Below are 20,763 nucleotides of genomic sequence, written 5' to 3'. Positions count from 1 at the left end.
CTGCCCGTTCCTGACGGCCGTTGTCTTACCCCCCCTCCCCCAGGAACTGGTGCGCCTACATAGTGAACAGGAACGTCAGCTGCTCGGTGCTGGACGGGACGGAGAGCTACGTCCAGGCCCAGTACAAGTGTGCCTGGAACCAGTTCCCCTGCCAGCCCACCCCAGTGTAAGTAGCCGAGGAGGCGACCTCGGGGGGGAAAGCGCTTGGCCACCCGCTGCCAAGCCCCGGCGGAGAAGCGGCCGCTGCAGCCGCGCTCGGGCCCTTCCCTGGCACCCCAAAAAGCCAGCGGCCGGGGCGGGAGGGCGCGTACCGCCTTCTGGTTCCCCAGCACGCCCCGAACAAAGCGCTCGCTCTCATGGCAAACATCAGCCTGCCGAAGCTAATTAGAGCCAGATTGAGCGCGTCGCCGGACCGTGCAGCCAGTCCGCTGCGCGCAGCTGGAAGGGAGCCGCGGCTGGCACACCTCGGCAGGCCGCCCTGCCCTGCCCTGCCCTGCCCGGCCACGCAGGCCGCCTTCCACGGGCCTTGGGAATGCCAGTGCCTGCTGGGAACGCACCTACGCACCCTGGTCCAGATTTGCCAAGGGTACACCGGCGCTCAAAACGAGTTTCGTAGTTGCTCTGTGTTGCTGGATTGGTGCGTAACAGCGAGGGAGAGCCAGGAACGTGAGCCAGGACATTTACAATCTGTATCCCTGTCAGTTGTCCAGCAAGGAGAGAAGCCAGCGCAGAGATTTTTACAGGGGGTAGTAGAAGTTTACTTGTTTGATTTTTAAGCTTCATGCTCTGGCGTGTGACCACGTGGTAGTCTGTAGAGTGACCACCTGTGGTGTGGTGTGTTGTAGCAAGGCTGTGGGAGCCTGCAGGTACAGCAGGAGTCAGGGAACAGCAGTATCTCACTTACCTTCTGGCTAATCTCAGGCAAATCCCCTTTCCTCAGTTTCCCACTTGAAAAGCAGTAATATTTGCAGATTTCTATTTGAAAGCTGTAGGTGAGAAGCACTCCCTGAAACCATTTCACCTGCCTCAGAATTCAGTGGAAGGACATCTGTAGATTTTTGTGGAATTAGGCTCAGAGTTGGACTGAGGTGATGGTGAGGGTTCTTTTACAACAAAGAATAACTTTACTTTGACACAAACCACTGAGGATGAGACTTGATACTGATAGGTCCTGGATGGGGCTAAAATAAGACTGCAAACATCGATGATGCTGCCACCCTGGGGCCTGTGACAATAGGTGTTGGGCGTTAGGCATTCAAATGCACTGTTTTCTATTTGTTTGGATTGTTATTTTTGTTAATAACCCCCCCAAACTTTACTGGAATATATAAACACTGGAATTTGAGGGAAATAACAAAGGCTGCAGACATCTGAGTAACACCGTCTTGTGTAATTTCCCTCTATTCTCTTTGGAGTGTCGAACTGGCCATTTTGGACTTCTGACTGAGTTTATGGGCTGTGTAATGGGGTGTGCCCTCTGCTGTGCGGAGTCTCAGTAGTGGAGCTATGGAGGAGTGAGGAGTGATTGAAACTGAGATCTTTGAACACATAAATCACCAAGCATTAAGATAAGGAATTTCAGAGGCAGTAAATTAGGATTTTCTTGGACTATCTGCTAGTAGATAATGAAGAAAGTGCAAAGGCATTGCTTCTAGCTCGGGAAATTCCTGAACCAAGAACTGCTTGAGTGGGTGAGATCTTTGGCAGGAGTCATAAGGGGAAGCCCAGCTTGAGCAGGGGGCTGAACTGGGTGACCTCTAGAAGTCCCATCCCTTCCAGATTACTCTGTGGTTCTGTGAAATGGTCTGTCCTTGTGCTTCTGAACATCTGGAGTTGGCTTCTGTCAGAGAGACAATAAGGGGCTGAAGAGGCATTTGGTCTTGCCTGCTGTGGCCAATCTCATGGAGTTTTTTTTGTTCTTTGGAGAATGGAATTACATACTTATCATAAGCTTTTGTTTCTTCAATTTGACTTTCTTTGGTGAACATCACTGTTATTTTCTTCATAACCATAATGGCAACTGCAAAATAATTCCTTATCTTAACATAAGATATTTTAAATACCTGTCACAGCACCAGCTAATTAACATTGAAAGCAGCTGGAATATCAAAATCTAACCCCCTGTTTATAGGCTGTGACTTTTATTTTTCTGTCTGTTGCTGGTATACACATTCTCTTAGTAGCAGAGTAAGAAAGGAACTAATCCATTTGAAATGCACAGTTCAAATCCTGCAAACCCCTAACTTCATTCTGTGAAAAATATTGTTGAATTCTGTAGGAGTAGTGGTCTGAATAACAAAATGTGTTTATATATGTTTCTTAGCTAATGTTGACAAAAATAGAACAGGAAAGAGCTATAAAAGCATCAAAGAAATGACTGTGAGGACTTTTTTGAAATTATTCTCTTTTTTCCTTTATGTGCTTACATAGAGAAGTTAAAAATGAACTAAATAGCAGATATTCATTGGAATAAACTACCGTCCCTGTGTAGTCTCCTCCTGATACCCATGGTTCATCTAAGAGCTCATTCTGCTGCAGACAGTGGGGACAGTGAGATCCAAATCAAACAAAGAGTTTGTTAACTGTATCATAGATGTAGGGGTTTTATTAGTTCTTAAGTACTATTAGGGCTTTTTAAAAATGAGTTAGTGGATTTACTGTTGATTTAAATTAGTTTAAGTTTAAAGCGCCCTTGTAATATTTAGGTACAATCTAGGTTACGCATAACAGTTACTTAAATTTAAAAATTCACTGTATTTTACATGGGAGTATTTCACTGCCTCAGACAAACAGTGTATGCTCCTGAATGCCGCGTGTTCTTCACATACAAGAGAGTGTGTATTGCAGCTATGGATTACAGTCAGCACTGATTTAAAAAAAAAATTTTTTTAGAAATAAAAAGTTCTGGTGGTTAAGTGTAAAAATCCTATGCATGCATGAACCCTTCTTATCTACCCTTTAGGCCCATTAAAATATCAGTTGTCTGAAAAAATCCCCACTGCTGGAATGACAGCACTTCTAGGAGTGTTAACTGTAATTTCAGTTTGGCTTCAGGCTTTATTTCCTGAAATGTGAAGTTGAAATTCAGGAAATTATTACACTTCATTGTTTAACTGCTTTATAGTTATTTGGGCTCAATAGTACATTTCCGCACTGAAAAGTTAGTGAATGCTTTGGCTGATTAAGGTGTCAAGGATAAATGTGAGTTGAAGTGTGGCTGCTTAAGAGATAGGAAGAGAGAGAGTAAAAAAAAAAAAAAAAAAAGTGAAGTATGCTCCCTTTGAAGTATGGGGGGCTCCTGATTTATTTTTCTTAAAATGTGACTAGCAGAGGAGGGAAGAAATTTTTTATTAGTGGGTCACTGGACTGAAAGGTACTTATACCAAAATATTAGTGGTTTTACCCACTAAAAATAACTCATATATTTTGAAATTTAATATTGCTTCACAAATGACTCTTCCTCAGGTCTTTTGCTGTGAATTTCCTTTCCTAGTTTTCTTATGAGTGATTTAGTAACTTAATTAGCATTATTAGCCATTTGTAGCTAATAGCTTTGTCTGATTCTAAAATAAAAAGGTATTGCCCTTCTGGCTAGATCCTACACACTCTTGAGGGTTGTGGCTTCTCTTGGACATCCTCTGGTCAATGTAGCCACTTCAGGGTAGGATGTTGTTCTACCAGTTGTTTTGCCTCTTGTGCTGTAGAGTATGTTGGGACAACTGGCTGTACCATAGGTGCTCCAATTTATGGCCCAGCATTTTTTGGCAAAGCCGCTTTCACTATTAAGGTTTTAATTTTGAAGTGAACTGAAGTGGCTGAAGCAGAGGGATGTTTTCTGGCTTTCTGGCTTTGCTACAGAACTGGCAAATGGGACTTCCCCGCACAAGCTAGTAAATCAAACAGAAAAAAAATCAGATTGGGAAAAACCTCTGGAGGTCATGTAGTCTGCCCCCATAGTCCCCAGCTAACAGCAGAGCCAGCTTTAAAGTTTTATCAGGTTGCTCAGGGACTTGAAAGGATGTTCTATCAGATCCCCTGATTCAAGTACCAGCCTCCATTAATTCTACTCATGTGAGTAAAGATGTTTGTGTGCTCAAGTGTGTAACGAGTCAGGTCACCTACCCTTAGCTTGTGGGGAGTGGATTTCATGATTCAGTGTGAGCGTCTCATCTTAACACTAATGATAAATGTACAATAAGCAAACCCATTATTTTACTAGGTTACGCATACTTAGGAAATGGTCAGGAAAATGATGAATGAATCAATAACTAAATTAGCAAGCCTTTCCAAATCTCTCATTGAGCAATATTTTCCAACTTCTTGTCATTTAATACTTTCAGATGACTGTAAATAATCCCACTGCCAAACTAATCATGGTTTTAATTATTGCCAAGAGGAAGATTTAGGGCAAAAGATTGAAATAACTTTAGAGACTGTTACTGCCCGTTTTCTGTAATCATAAATACTGGGATAGATGACTATACTTATGAGTAACAGCTTTTAATAAGCAGTATTCAATTTTTATTAATAAAATAGTATTGAGTAAAAGTGGAAATTTTATTACTGAAAAGAAGCATATCAGACTTCCAGTTCAAGTTAAATGGCTTCATCAATTTACCATTTTCTGGAAACCCCAAAACAACCTGGGTGGAGCATGTCAGCCCCAGTCTAGGAACATGTAGGAAATCCACGCATAGTTTTCAACCCTTCAACAGTCCTAATGTAGTTTACTCGGAGTCTGTTCAGTTGCTTGGAAGTGTTCAGAGTGCTCAGCACCTTGCAGGATCAATCCCAAGATACACAAGTCAGCACAGATCAGAGCCTTTTTGCCACTGGCTTCTAGCAATGCGTATCTCATAAGAAAAACTTTCAGGATGCACAAAAACTTGAAGGGTAAGTGAGAGCTGTTTAATGTTTCCCCTCCAAATATCTAGAAAGGTCTTTAGGATTTTTTTTTTTTTCCTACATGGTGTATTTTGTATGAAGCAGAATTTCTTTGTACAGGCTCCAGCTAGCTGACTACATGGGGAGGTTAGCCTAAGGGGTTGTGCATTGAAAACACTAAGGAAACTTAAAAAACTTCAGAACGTACTTAAGTTTCCTGGAGTGCTTGTTTGAAAATCTTTGAGCCCCTGCTGGGTGTGGTAAACTTTCCTGGCTGCCTCCCTGAGCTTGAAATTGTGCATCTCTGCTCCATGCACTGAGTGCAACAGAGTGTTTCTTTTTCTGTGAACTGGACAGGGATTTTTAATTTCACACATCATTCGAGTTTGTTGCAATAATTAAAAAAAAATCACAAACTGCTCCTCAGTTCACATTAATGTAAATAATTAGGATTTTTATGCTTTTATGGTTTGAGAAATGTGTGACCTGGAGGTCTGGGGCCTCCTCTGTTAAGCACCAAAGTGTTGCCAAAATAATAAATTGTTAATTTTAGGGAGCTGCTGACCTGTTTAAGGCCTATTTTGTCGTAAATCATGCAAATATCCAAGGAACATTCTGCACCACTAGAAAGTGGGCAGTGTCAGTATTACATGTTGCAGATTATTACTCCCACCTGACTTTTTTGCATTCACATCTTAATTTTCCTCTCCCCTCTGGTTCACTTTTGACCTGGTGTCTTGAAAAGTATCAGCTCTCAAAACAAAGCTGCATTTTATTCTGGAAGTTGATGTCCCAGCTAATCCCACAGGTTAGCTCTTGCTTTCATGAAAGTATTGGTTATCTATTCTATCTGTTTATGTTTTCAGGTAATCTGTAGTTCTTTATTGGAATGAGCCTAGAAATAAGCTTATTTCATGGGCAGAGAAGCAGAGGTGATACTACTGGAGCTCAGTTTCTCAGGCAGCTTTATCAGGAACAGTGCTCTGCATCCTCACTTGACCTTTCCACTGGTGTAAGGTGAGAAACTTGATCCTTGCTGCTGGAAGAGGCAGGTGAGGATGTCATTAACACATAACCTGTTGCAAAACCACTCCTGTTCCATCACTGTTAGACTACATCACAGTGCTGCTCTACAAAATTTTTCTGAAATCCTTTTGAGAGGACTATATTTTCAGGGTTCTCCTATCCTATTTTATTTAGTGGATTTTTAGCAATTTACTGTTTGTCTGTCAGCATGTGGTTGACTGGCATAGGTTTATCTTGTGCCAAAATGGAAGGAAGCAACTGTGTAAGATAATTCTAGATTGTAAATCCCAAGAATGAAGCTCTTTGAGCCTTGCCACAGACTGTCTGTGACTGTAAGTTACTTAAATTTATCCTGTGTCTTGGTTTCTCTGCTCATAAGAAGAGGATGCCTACCTTGCTTTCAGGAATGGTAATTCATGAACATTAAGAGTACTAAAATTTTAAACCTGAAAAATTTTGGGGGCATTTCCTACTGGACTTCAGGAGTCAGCATTTTAAAAATAAAATCCTTGGCAGCGGAGAGAGCTAGATACATACACGTGTGCGTGCATGGATATATATAAAAACAACTAGAAATAACTGGTATGAGACATGGGGACATGTTTCAGAGAGTGCAAGCCTTTTGTTGTTTCTTTCCAAGAGGAAGCATTTCTTTCCCAAGAGAGAAAATTGGGTTTTGGATGGAAGAATTCTAACTGAGTGGCATCAAAATCCACTGTGTAAGTCATGAACAATGGCACTTCTGGAGATTTTGAATGGAACTACAAATGAAACCCTGTGGTGTTGTCAGAACAGTTGAGCATTTTTTGTCTTCTACCCCTTCCTGTAAATTCTTCCCCTCTTACTGAAAAAACCCAAACTCCACAGTAAAATTTATCCAGATTCTCTTGAATGTATTGATGTTCAGCATTAAGTAGAACTATGTGAGAGGGACCAGGATGTAGTCAGCTGATTTGGGCACCATGATTCTCAGCTTCTCTGTCACCAACAGATGAGGGGACAGTGTTCTTTAGGGGTAGAGGAAAGGAACTTTTCTCTCTCTGTCCCGAGAGCTGATACACTGGGGATGTAGTGGGAGGGAGGAATGCAAGTCACCTGTGCCAGATCTTTGCCCCCAGCAATTTCTTCCAGACCAAAGGCTCCCATTGTGCTTCCCAGGTGGCGAGAAGGCACAGAATAAATAAACACTGGAAGAAGTACCTAGTCTCTAATGCTCATTCCTATTTTATGACACATTTAGTAAAATTACAGTGCTTTTGTAGTCTGATACTGAAGGGCTCTTTGCAGTGACCTGAATGGGTGATTTTGTGGTTGTGTATGCAACAGGGAGTTGTGTTCCTGCAGATGTGTAGTGCTTTGATTTGTTCACTTGCTTTCCTTCAGTTTCAGTCCCTGTTAATGCTGTCAGCCAGTAGCAGTTTTTATTCAGGATTTAGCTCAGGGTAGATCTAGTGCAAATGTTGGCTATGCTGTACATTAGCGCAAACTTTATTAAAAGCACCCTTACGTGCCTGGGTGAGCCCAGAGAAGCTGAGCCTCCATGGTAATATGCACTAGTGGAGGTCATCGCAAATTTATGTATTCCACAGGGATGCCTCAAATTGTGTTTTTTCCCAGCACAAACAATTTTAAAATGCTCTCTGCTTGCTTTTGTTAATGTATATTAGAACCTGATTATTATGCGATGTAAAGACCTGACCGTGGTTTCAGAAACTTAACTGAGATGGCTGTATCTGGGCCAGGCACTGGACTAGTGGGTAAAGTCGGTGGCATTTTTTTTAAGAAAAAGTAATTCCCCAGACCCCATCCCCTGCAAACACATGTACTGACCTTTTTTATACAGATTTTTGGAAAGCAAAAATGTTGGCTAAAGGAAAAGTATCAGTGGAAAGATAAGGTGTTTCTAATGCCAGATCAAAATCAAAAACTATTTTGGGGTTCACTACGATTCTTTTTAAGGAGATTTTTGCTGCAGTTTATAATTGGGATTTATTACTGACTCCACAACTTGCTTTCATTCAACACCTAGACTTCTGTAGACCACTTGCCATAAATGCCTTAGGATAAAGTCTTAGTAAAGACGTATTTTTCTCAAATGAAGCTCATCTGTGGGCTGGAATACAAGCTATCTACCAACACTGCTTGTGTAGTAGCAAGGTTGTAAAAGAATAAAATCCAGAGGTAAGATTCAGCTTACCCTAAATTCTACCAGTTGTCTACTAGACAGAGGGATGAATATGAACATGGGAGCTTAGACACCTGCAGTAGTGGTGACTCAAATGCAAGTCAGTGGTGTCCAGCTTGCTTTTTAGATAATCAGATGTAAATAATGATGTTAGGATGAGATGCAGCCCTGTTTCAACTCTGCTAGCTGTATTTCTGTTGGCCATAATGGACATACAACTAGTGCCTATCCATACCTACACAGCAGGCACCTGAGATTCAGGTGTGCTGAAACTCACTGTTACAGACAATCGCTAAAAGTCTCCATGATTTCAGTGGAACTGGGGTTTCTGCCACCTTTTGTAGGGGTTGCAGTTAGGCCTGCACTCTTGGGAAACCAAAGTTGGGATCAACTGGTTCTAGTTTAGTAACTGTGTAGTATAAATGGCCAATTTACTTAGGTATATTTTCAGCAGAAGCCTTTGCAGCCTACAAAATAATAAATGCTTGGTCAAAATAATGATTTCATTTAATTATATCTTCTAGGTAGTATTTTTGGGGGGTGTCTGTGTGGTACTTCAGCACTTCCATTGCAATATATTGGAGACTTAGATGACTGGAACATGCCAGAGCAGACTATAATTTACAAAGAATGGATCTACGCTTAATAAAAGCATTAAATAATGAAGATTCATTATCGTCTATTTGATAAGACTGTGATTTGCAGGCTGCTGAAGTTATGGGACCTGTTCCAATCACTACAGAATTTTGGACCAACCTTAAAGTTTTGTGCTCAGAATAAACATTTTATATGTTGCTTATGTAGAAACATATGCTGATTCTGCAGTCCTTTCCTCACAGTGAGGATGTGGTGGCACTTATCTCCATGCATTTCCCAAAAGGTTGAATGTTAATATCTAGTTACAGAACACAGCCATATGTTTTCCCACCAATTTCGTCCAAATGTTTCTGATTTGTTTTATCGCTATTAGGTGACATTCCAAATATCAGTGCTAACTGCTTCCTTCTGTGGTTTAGCACCATGAGAAAATTATAGCTCATTCCCTAGTCAAAATGTCTAGCATTTGCAGCAAACATGTATTTTTAATTAAGCATTTTCCTAAGAAAATACTTCCCTCTCAAAGAGGAGGAATATTTGAATGCTGTTGCCACGCAGTATGACTTTATTCCAGCTGTGAAATACTTGGATATTAAAAGTGGAGATTTGCATTAGCGTTCTGAACAAGTTTTCTCATTTGATCAACATGTGGAATTCATGGTGAAGGTAGTACATGTTGGTAGTTATAAGCCTGTTGTGGAAAGACTCTTAAAAACCAGCTGTTCTAATTTTCTCTGTTGTGAGGAAAGATTAGAGACTGTTGAAATCATCCTTTATTCATGCTTGCTAAAAGAATTATGTAATTTGTAATATTTAGCTCAATTTACCACAAGGATATGACCATTGTTTTGGGCTGGAAGTCCACAAGAGGATGGGGTGACTAGGCACAATAAATGCTGGTGTATTGTATGTAACTTTTAACCACATAAGATTTTTTTTTTTTTTAAATAACTTTGAGACACTTGTAAAAATAATTGTGCTTATTAACACTTACGTGAATAGCAGAAATCCAAGTCACCTGGAAGAAGATTTATTGTTTTACTATTTTTTAATTACATTCCAGTATATACAGGCATTAAAGTGGACCCTCAGTTCTTTAAGAGATTAACAAAACTTTTGAGAACCCTTTTGACCAAATTGCCTCAGTAGGTAACTGTGTAAAGATTCGTACCTACAAAATAAAAGATATGAAACTTGGGCATGTTATGTTCTAACTGTGTAATTTTACCTGGCTGTATAGACAGGCAACATTCAGTCTCTCTGGCTACACTGAGTGCCTTTTGTATGTTCTGTATGTTTGTGTTTGTATGTTATATATTGGCTGTGACTGTGAGTGAGCAAATGGATTCAGAATACTGCAAATGTAAATCAAGACATGTCTGATTTCTATATTCTAGTGGCTCCCAGTCCTATATCATTATAATATGTAGAATCACAGATTATTCTCAGGATGCGGTCGGTAGCAGAAAGTTACGGTTAGTTTTGTTAGAACTGTAACCAAGAATGTAATTGTGTTCAGTGCTGTTAGACTGTTACATCCTGTCAAAATCCTGGAAGTCTCTAGCTCCTCCAGTGAAATCCACTGAGTGAGCAAAGTTCTGTCTTTAAAAAACTTGTATGACTGAGAATCACCCTTGGGCTGGATGCATGCTGGTGACTCTCATTTATTAGTGCATCTGGACAGTGCAGGCACAGTGATGCCATTCCCTGCATGGGCAACTTCCACAGCAGCTGGAAGCATATCATTGCTAGAGAAGCTGTAGCAATGAAGCTGTGATTTTTAAGAAACTGTAATGTGACTGAATTCAAATTAGAAAAGTGTTAGGGTAAGTTCCTGTTTCCCAGCCTTACGTGACTAGCCTTGCTGAAGTAAACGGGACTAGATGTGTGATGCATTCAGCTGGACTGGCAGTATAGAGGAGCAATACTTCTTGGTATGTAAATCCCAATTTAATTTCTGAGCCATCCATGAGTATAGCTGTCTTGTTACCATAGTTCAAGATGTAAAATATGAAAGCTATTCTGCATCCAGATTTTGAAACATTTTGATTCTAGCTTATTTTTGCTCTAGGAAAATTGTGGTTTAGGATTCAGGTTAGTCTGTATTTGATGTGCCTAGCTGAAATCGAAACAGGTCCAATTCGTGTATTTGCTTGAGGTCTCAGACTTGCAAGAATTTGTAAGGAATAGACTGCTACGACATTTTAAAAGTTATAGATACACAGTGTTCATATTTTATAATTTAGAATGGGAGGATTCTTCTGCATTTCAAGTAATTTTTGTCTTAAATCATATTAAAACATTTTACGTCTATTAGGATCATGAAACTATGAAATAAATTAAATATAAGCAAGAATGTTGAATTTGCTTAGTTTTTATTTTTAAGGTGGAGTTTGGAAAAGTTTTATAATTTGCCCATATGAAAAATACTAAGCTTGATTTCTTTTAATTTGTTTGTATTCTTTTATATTTGGTTGTGTCTTATGATTTGTTTGAATGTTGAAGTCATCTGAGGGTGTCTACATTGATGATTATGACTACAGAGAAGGTATACAAAACAAAATTGTCAAAAGTATGATAGGAATGGCAGAAACGGTAAAGGAAAATCTTCATTCTTCAATTTGAGCAAAGAAGTGCACAATTTGCATAAAAGTAGTTTTTATTCCTTTTATAAAATTTGTTTCAGCTGTATTCTTAAAACTTTGTTAGGAAAAAATAGAGAAGTGTAATGGTGTTTGAATATAATCGAAATACTGTAATTTTCAGGAAGGAGTTTGGCCCTGAAAGTATGGAGAGGAACACACACAAAGTTTGGAGCAGTTAAGTGTTTTATGGAAATCAAAGGAAAGTATGTCCGACCATTTCCGGCATGTAAAAATTGATCTGGAAGTTCAAAGTTTGCATTTCAGTAATGTGGTGGTTGTGAGAGAGGTTGTAATGACTCTGAAAACCACTTCAAAACACTAAAGCATCTAGCTAATCCTGTCAGTCCTCTGACTCTGGCAGCTAGTTGGAAAGAAAGGAATCAAACCCAAATTACCTACACAAGATGTGGTTTAATGCTTTAGATAAGGGAGAAGGAAAAGGAAGTTCCTGGGTGGCCGGGATGTTTTCCTTCCCAATGGTGCCCTCTACGTTGCACTCCTCTATTTAATTTTTAAAGCACTTGACCTTGGGGATGTCTGTACTTTACATTTGTAAACAGGATTTAGCAGATGTTTCAGTGAAAATTGTAAAATAAATGATGAGCTGGAGTGCAGCCTACAGCTGTTTCATATATGGTGTTGCAAAGGTAAAAAAAGGATTGGAAGCTCTCTCTGAGTTTACGTGCTTCAAGTCAGAATCTGAGAAGCTGAGAACCACAGCAAACCACTGCAGTTATGAGCAGCTAATAGAGTTGCAGCCTAGCCTGCCCCTGCCTTCCTATGAAGATTCACAGAAGTGAATCTAGAGAGGCTTATTGGAATAAACTACTCTTTGGCCCAAAAATAGTTGGGAAAAAAATGATGTCTCTAGTCAAAGTAAACTTTTTCCCCTTAAATGAGAAGTCATAGATAAAGTAATAATGCTAAAGAACAGAGTATTTCCTGAGTGCAAAAATGAAAACATATTGTGGTGGCAGAATTGGGAAAGATATTGTTGGAAAAGAAATGGATTCATAATTAATAGTTAACATTTTAACACCTCCACCCCAAGTTTGCTAAGCAGCTTACCAACAAGGGACAGCAAATGGCTATCAGATGTGGGATGTTATATTGAAACTATGTCTCTGAAGGTGAAAGATGCTAAATAAAAAAATACAGAATTATTTCAGCAATTATCTGCACACATGTCAAGAGAACTTTTGAAAAGGAACAGTTAAACTCTTACTCTATGACTTTCAATAGTAAGTCACTCATTATTGGATGCAAAAGTGTTGTTCTAATCTGAAATAAGAGAAAAAAATCTGAAAATGCCATAAGGAGGTTAGTAGTATGATACTAGTTTTATTCTGAGAAAGGAACTCACGTGAGAAATTGGGGTAACTTTTTTGTTTCTGTGTGTTCCAGGTATACCAATTTATAGAGCACAGATGGCAAATCCCTGTTTTACTTATTTTCCTCACCTCTCAACCTGAAATGAGTGTGCCTTAAACTGATTTAGTTTTTATAAAACAGCACAGCCTCTGCTTATGATCTGGTGGGATACCATAGTGACGGACTGCAGTTGAACATGCAAGACATGTACTGAAGGAAAGTTACAGAAGAAGTCTGTGGTTAAAGAAAATTACACAGCCAGAATCAGTTTGCCATTTATTAACTTTTGAGTGATTAATCAGGGGAACTTAAGGTTGTATGTACATAACATATGCATAGTTTTGTCTGCAAGACCACCTTCAACTTAACCAGTGAAGTAGGAAAGACTTGATTCCTTCATTGGTTGTAGCCTTTCATCTGACTCCCTCTTTCATGTCCTTATCTGACTCATGCTTTTAGTGTTTTGTCTTTCCCTGGAATATCCATCTTAGCTTTGACCTTCTGAGGAATGGTTTTAAGTGGAGATTGTGGAAAGACAAGTGGGACAAAGCAGGCAGAAACATTTTTTGATATCCAGAAGAGTGGCCTCTAGAGCAGCCCTGTGGGTGGGTTTGCAATGAAAATCAGTTAGAGGGAAAAGGTTTTTAATTTGTAGAGTGATATATTGGTGGTTACTGTTATTCTCAGCAATGTCTGATGAGTTGAACCTTCGCTTTCCACAATATGCTATCCCTCTACCCATACATTAAAGCCCCTGTTCTATGGCCATAACTGCTCTCCCTGACATGACTGTGCTGAGTGCAGGTAACTTTAAAACCTAGACAGAAACATTTGTTCATTTGATGTTTGAAGGACAAAATTTATCATAGATGAAAGTAATTTATTTTCATTTTTAAAAAAGCTGTTTTAATTTTAGCTTTAATGTAAACAGCAGATTAGGTTAAGGATAATTTAAAATGCTTTCTGGTTTGGCAGATACCGAACAAGTTTCAGACCTCGGTACACAGTTGCATATAAGACAGTAACAGAGCTGGAGTGGAGATGTTGTCCTGGGTACAAAGGGGAAGACTGCAAAGAAGGCCCAGCAGAAAAGCCAAACACTGCTCGTCGTCCCACAACACCAGCGAAAGCTGTTGTGAAGAAAGGCTTGGGTAACTTTTTCTTTGAATTTTGGTATGCATGATCACGTCTAGTTTGTTCTTTTGTCTTCTAAGAACCGTTATGGTTTCTATTAAACTCAACTACCGGCAGGTACAACAGCCATATGGAAAACACTGCACGATGGGAAAATAATAGCCAGGCAGTCACAGTCTTGATACAGAGAGTTTCCTGAAGAATAATGGAGAGGTGGCTCTAGAACACTGGTCATAAATGCCAGCTGGCTACTCATGGTTCAGGAAAGTCTTTGTGTTAAGGTTGGGTTTTTTTGTGGTTTCTTCAATGTTCAGCAAAAAGATGGTATTTGAGAAGAACTATTATTAAAACAAAAAAGAAGAGGTACTAATTTTAATGATATATCGTGCTCCCTAGCAGTTTCACAGTGGTTTGTTTGTTCAAGGGCTTGTGCAGATTTGACAGATTCATGTTAGATTATCTCTCTTAATACTAAGGAGTAAGGGAATGATTTCTGAAAAAAATACCTTAAAGAATGAATGATGTTTGTATAAGATACTCTCTTCTGAAAGGGTAAGAAGGAATGCTGTTACTTCAGTATTATGCATTTTCTGCATTAACAAAACACAATAAACAGGTATTTTCTTCTGAAGGGCTTTTCCCCAACATCACTGGACATGAGCGTCACGTATAGCAGTTAGTCAGATTTCCACTTGCATTTTTTGTGTAGTGGAATGGATTGGTTCAGAATACTGGTTTCAAACCAGTCCTGTAGATTATATATCTGCTTTAAAAATAATGTGTCAAAATACTTTATTAGCCCACCTGAAATATTACATCCAGAAGATGATAATAAAACACATTGATATCTTTAAGTAAGTTGCACACTGCTTATGTCTGGTGGTCTTTTTTCTGCTCTGACCCTGAAAGAACTGTAACGCACTGCAAAAATAGACCAGTGTATATTTAATAGCTACACTCTGTGTGTGCATACTTTTTTGTTATTAAAGGAATTTGCCACCCTGCCAGTCTTGAAGAGTAGATTTGTGACTTCCCACCTTTTTTGTAATGTCTTTAAGCTGAAATCCAGTCTAAAACTAAGAAAAATTCTAACTGCATGTCCTTCAGACCCTATCTCATGTTGCTCTCCACTGTCTGTCTAGCATGCGTAGCTTGGAACCAGTGCTAAAATATTTTTGTCTGAAGATTTAACTGTTAACACCACTTGTCATCTGAAAGAGTTATTCTAATGCTAACAATTTGTGTGTCTGTTTTCTGTCATGTTTAAAGTAGTATGTTTTCTTCTTCGCTTCTTCATTTACTTTATTCTGCACTGTGCAAAGCTTTTAGGATTATGCGTTGCATAAAAGGTGTCATGCAAAATCCCAATCAGGATTATACATGAAGTCTTCATAGAGTATACTCCTCTGTGCATAATGGCAAAGATACATGGGAGTATGCGAATCAATATGGCATGTAGCTCTATACGTTAAAGTGGTATTAAATGTTTGTTAAACTTAAAAAATTGGTGCTCTAGCTGCAGGTCTGATAAATACTGGATGATTATTTGGGATCACACTCAGTATCTTGGCTTACTAGTGCCTTGTTGCTGAGAATCCCAGAAAATAGGATTAGTGGGATTTTAAGAGGTCTGTTTATCCATTGCCTAAGATAGGGTCAGCTATGTCAGTCCAGCCTCCAGTGGTGGAAATTCTGCTGCTCAAGCGGACAGTGTCTTCCTGCATTTCACTTTCTGTATAGCTATCAGGCCTCACCTTACTTGCTTCAGTTGAAGCCTGTTCTTGTGCTGTAAGTAGCAGATACAGAAGACAATTTATTCCCTACCAGTGTGCAGATGTCATTCAGAATATCACTCTATCCTCCTCTCTTCTAGCCTAAATATTACTTTGACTTTTCCTGCAGTTTATACTTTCTTGACTGTTTCTTTCTTTCTTCTGGGTTTTCTACAATTGCACATTTTGCTTGAAATTGAGCATCCATAATTATATGTGGCTCTGCAAATGAGGTGCTGCCAGTGACAAATGGATTGGAAGAATGGTTTCAGATTCATTAATAGATTTGTGCTAGGTAAAAAGTAGATTTCAGCTATAAATCTGCTTTTACTTTATTCTTCATTCAATGACGATAGTGCTGGTGTTATTTTAATCTAACAATTTTGGATGTATAAAGTTTATGCTTTTATAAACATTTTTATTGCCTACTTAAATGTGTCAAATAATTAGGTATTTTTGAAGCAAGTGTGATAACTGGAATATCTTGCAGAACGCCATACGGTATATGCATTTGGACCCCAGTTCAGCAAAATACTGGAGCACAAACACACTTTAGGCACATAAATTATTGCCACTTAAGTTTTCAATGGGAATTCAGAAGCAGCATCTCCCAAATTATTGTTATAGGAGATGGAGTGGCTCAAAGGTGATTGTGATGTGATATGTACGGATCTATAATGGTCTGTTATATATGCTATAGGTTAGATTCATTGCTGAACAAGGAGGGTTCTGCTTGCTTATTTATTTATTTATTGCCATTGTATCTTGGCAGGAATTGGTCAATGTGCTCAAACATTCAGTTTCAAGTGTTTTGAAATTATAAACTACTGAAAACAAGACTAGAAAATGGAACAAGCTTTATGCAATTTAAATCATATTTGTCTTTTTAAAAAAGTGAAATTATCTGATTAAAAGATATACCATTGGGAATATTTACATCCAGACTTTGTCTATTATTTCCATAAAATAGATGCAGAACCAACAGAAGAGCCAGAACCTCCACCATATGAGAAGAAAATGCAATTTCTTGAGGATGAATTGTTTAGACTTACACGATCAGTGCTTGAACTTCAGTCCTCTGTGGCAGGTGTGAATGAAAACCTAAAACTGACTGTCCAAGAAGATGCTAGTAAGATGTTGGTCACTTGGTTGAACAATCTTTATGACCGCCCAGAGCCTGATAGTGCAGTTGGTGGTGAAACAGACACTATTCATCTGCCCGGACTCCTCAGCAGTAAAGATCAGAAAGACCCTTTTATTGATTTTGAAATGGAAGATATAAAGTCTGAGCTAGCTGAAGTCAAAGAAGCCTTGAAGATGAGGAATGACAAACTGGAGGAACTGAATGGAAAAGTCAAAGGTTATGAAGGACAATTAAAACAGCTGCAGGAGGCAGCACAAGGGCCTACAGTAACAATGCCCAGTGACAATATATATCAGGAGTATATAGACTCAAAATTTGAGTCCCTTAGACAGGAAATACTGGAAGGATTTGAAAAGAAAATGGCAGATCTGAAGAGCTCCTGTGAATACAAACTACAGGATATCCAGCAGCAGTGTGATGACAATGAAAATACCTGTTTAGGAATAATTGATGTTATAAAAGGAAAACAGAATGACTTGAGGAAGGAAATAAATACTCTCCTAACTCAGATTCCATCAAATAAGTCCATTTGTTGCAGTGAGGGTGAGAGAAATGACTTTGACCAACAAATAAAAGATTTAGATAAGAAGATTGACAGAGTTGCAGAAGCACACAGGATCTTGAACGTCAGAATAGATAATGAAATTATTCGATTGTCAACTCCAGATCTAGAAGACATGTTTGGTGAGAGGTTGGAGGAGCTAGATGCGAGGATGAATGTTACAGAACGAAATGCTGAAGAACATTGCTTTTACGTTGAGGAAACCCTCCGCGGTGCTATAGCCTCTGAGGTAGATGAATTGAGAGACTTGTTTGACCATAAACTGCGGTCCCTAGAAGATAGGCTAGGTGGCACTATTTTAGAGATTGCTAATACCACAGACCCAGATGGAATGTATATTAATCCTGGGCCCATCTTTCCCAGTGATGCAGGATTTGCAAATGAGCAATTCACAGCAGAGATTAATTTCCTGAAGAACAAACTGCTGTCGCTTGAACACCAATGCGGGCAAAAGTGTCAGTCTGTACCACAAGGTAGGGAGGACCTTCAGAAAGAGCTGGAAAATTGTAACAACAGATACAATCACTTGCTTTTTAAAACAGATAATAACTCTGTTCTTCTGCAGTCTCTAAATAGCTCTCTTAATGAGAAACTCAACTTAATTAAGGGTAACCAACGTGACATCCAGAAAATGCAGAGAGACATACGTGTATTCCGGTATAGTCTAAATGTTATGGATAAAGATATGAAAAATCTTCAGGAAGGCTTGAGTAGCTGCAGGGAGCAGCTTCTGGGTGTCAATTCGACCTGTAGAAAAACACAGCGAGGTGTCTTCCGAAAAATTGATCAAATGCAGAGGACATTTGCAAATCAAACTGCTCATCCCAGTGATAATTGCTGTGGTGAAGTGAAAGAGAGACTAGAACACTTGAATGACCATATCCTGAATGATCTTAGCAAGTGCAAAGAAAAGACCCAAGGTATCCAGGAGGGTGTTTCAGATATTGAGAGCAGAGTCTCACATGTTGAAAACGTTTGCAGCAAGCTGGACTCTGTCTCAGGTAGCTTGCAGAAGATAAAGGAAGGTCTGAATAAGCACGTAAGCAGCTTATGGAACTGCATCCGTGAAATGAATGGAACTATAGCATCTCATTCCACTGATATTTCTGGCCTCAAAAATTCTGTCCAACATTTCAATAGTCAGGTCTCCAAAATCACCACAGACATTGAAGGCATGCTGAAATCCCAGCCTGACACAAGTAAGTTTTTTGCTTTTTAAATGCTTTTTATGTTTGTTTTTCAGCTGGCTTTCTTTTCTGAATCATTTATAAAGGAGCTAAACGGGGAGGAAAAAATTAATGTTACACAATTTCAACTTTGTTTTTACAGTGACTCTAATTTTGGCTGTTTGCTCTAGAATGCCATAGAGGACTTTGAATGCTTTTAAAAGTATTCTAAAATTAAAAAAAAAAAAAAGAAGTCATATGCTTTCATGTTTACCTTGAACTAGAATAAAGAAAGTGGAAAAACTAATATTTTTGGATACTGAGTTTAAAGTAATAATTATCTGTAGATATTGTTCCAGTTCATTTGATTTTATTTTTCGTTTTGGTTTGTGTTGTTGTGTGAGATTATTCTTGATTCCTCGGGGGAAATTGAAATGGAGAAAACTGAAGTCAAAGGAATTCAAATTTATGATAAGAATGATTCCCTGTAAGTTTTGTTCTTAGCATGAATTAATGATTATAATTCCGCACCAGCTCTTTGAGTTAGGACTTTCGCAAACAAGCTCTGGCATATCTTGGTGTGGCAACGTAAGACTTCTGCTTCATGGCTCTCCCAGAAGTTTGCATTCCCACAATGTAGTTGGCAAGTTGGCAATAGGTGCACACCCCAGCTGGCAGTGTTTTCACACCTCAGCTACTTCTATTAGTAGTCCAACATGTTAGTTCAAATCTACCTCCACAGGTGGTTTAAAGTTTGTGTTAAAGTGGCTGAGAAGCAGAGACACATTACCTTTGGCTCAAAATGCTGCTAACCTCAACATGTTGGTGAACCTTGCCATGAAGGCATAGAGACCTTGCCAAATGTCACTCAGTTGCCTCTGCAGTTCTTGCTCCAAGTTTCAGCAATGTATTGTTTTTCTGAGAGAGTCAGAGTTTACAGAAGGAAGCTGAGTTCTTGTTTCTGTTAGCATAACGTAAAAACGTAGGAATTGGAGATTGTTTTGAAACGGCACACTTCAGTTGGTTGTGATGCTTCTGGTTTTAATTCTGTGCATGTATGAGATAAATAAGAGGCTGATTTCTGTGACTGGCCTTAAATCAGAAGAAGAGGTGCTGAGGGAAGAGCCTCTGGGCTGTTGCAGCTGATGGTGGGAGATCAGATGCAGGACCATGAGTGCTCTTGCTTGAATGGACAAGTTGTGCTTCATGAAAGGTCTGAAAGTAATTTCCTTAGGGAAGAATATCCTTCTCTCTCCAAGGCAGAGACTTGAAAGCCTGTGATAGATGTATTTCTTCTGAGTGTTTTTTTAAAACCGAATGTATTTCAGTGCTTGACAAAATCCTTCAGACTTCTCTGAGTTGAGAAGCTCTTGTGTGAAATAAAAAAAAAAAAAAAAAAGTTTATTAAAGGAAGAAGTGGAAGGGAATGGAGTGTGTCCATAATCCTCAGATAATTCTTTTGGTGAATTCTTGACTTAAATTCAACTGGATTAGAACCTTCACCCCTAGATCTTGCAGAAGCAGACCCAGTCCCCATTAAAATGCAGTATGATGTATCTATGTAATGCTGTTTTTCATCCATCTTGCCCAAAATAAATTTGCACTAAGGACCAACATTGGAGGGGGGTCCAAGATACACACAGTAATATTTCTTCTGCTGTTTAAAGCAGATGTTTGAGTAGCCTCATGGGTTGTATTTATCAGCTCCTATTAGAATGTTGCAAAGCATTAAAAAGCCTCAGCATGCCTGGGTTTCCCTAAAACATTGCCATGTCAGGTCAGAGTTTTCCATCCACCATTGGTTGTTAAGAGCCCACGGAAGGACACTGCTGCTGGAGGTGGGGTGCAGACACTCTGGGCATCCCTCACTGCTCTGGGGTGCCTCTGGCCTCTGAGGGATTCATGGAGAACTCACTTCAGTCCCCAAATGTTTCCAATTACAACAACACTGTCTGGCACAGCAGTCCAAGTAAGTTTTGATGGCTGGAGTTGCAGAAAGACTTTGGCAAAAGAGCCTTTTTTTGGAAGTAGTTTGGGAACCCTGTTATGTGAGTTGAGGTATGGCTTTAACTATTTTTACATCCGTGATCTGAAGCACCGTCTCTTGATACCGATGTTATTTGAAAGGGAAGACTGTCAGTCCTGGCCGTAGATTGGTGTAGAATTTCTTATGCACTATTTGCCAGCATATCGTAGCATTCAAATGATGTAATTTGACTTCAGAAGGGCCGAAACAGAAACAAGTTGTTACTAGCAACAGTAGTTGAGGGCAGTAAG

General features: G+C 39.3%; 1 protein-coding gene across 1 annotated transcript in view; it reads left to right on the top strand.

The window, feature by feature from the left end:
* The window catches only part of EMILIN2 (elastin microfibril interfacer 2), a 38,019-nt gene that overhangs the window by 423 nt on the left and 16,833 nt on the right, over positions 1 to 20,763 (top strand). Inside the window, exons 2-4 of the mRNA XM_026841439.1 lie at positions 41 to 166; positions 13,684 to 13,859; positions 16,585 to 18,519. Coding sequence (XP_026697240.1) covers positions 41 to 166; positions 13,684 to 13,859; positions 16,585 to 18,519 — 2,237 coding nt within the window. The remainder of the gene's footprint in view (positions 1 to 40; positions 167 to 13,683; positions 13,860 to 16,584; positions 18,520 to 20,763) is intronic.

This window comes from Athene cunicularia (assembly GCF_003259725.1).
Source record: "Athene cunicularia isolate RWA chromosome 2 unlocalized genomic scaffold, athCun1 chr2_part1, whole genome shotgun sequence".
NCBI lineage: Eukaryota > Metazoa > Chordata > Aves > Strigiformes > Strigidae > Athene > Athene cunicularia.
The sequence above is the reverse complement of the archived record's forward strand: the minus strand, read 5'-3'. Positions and strand labels throughout refer to the sequence as shown.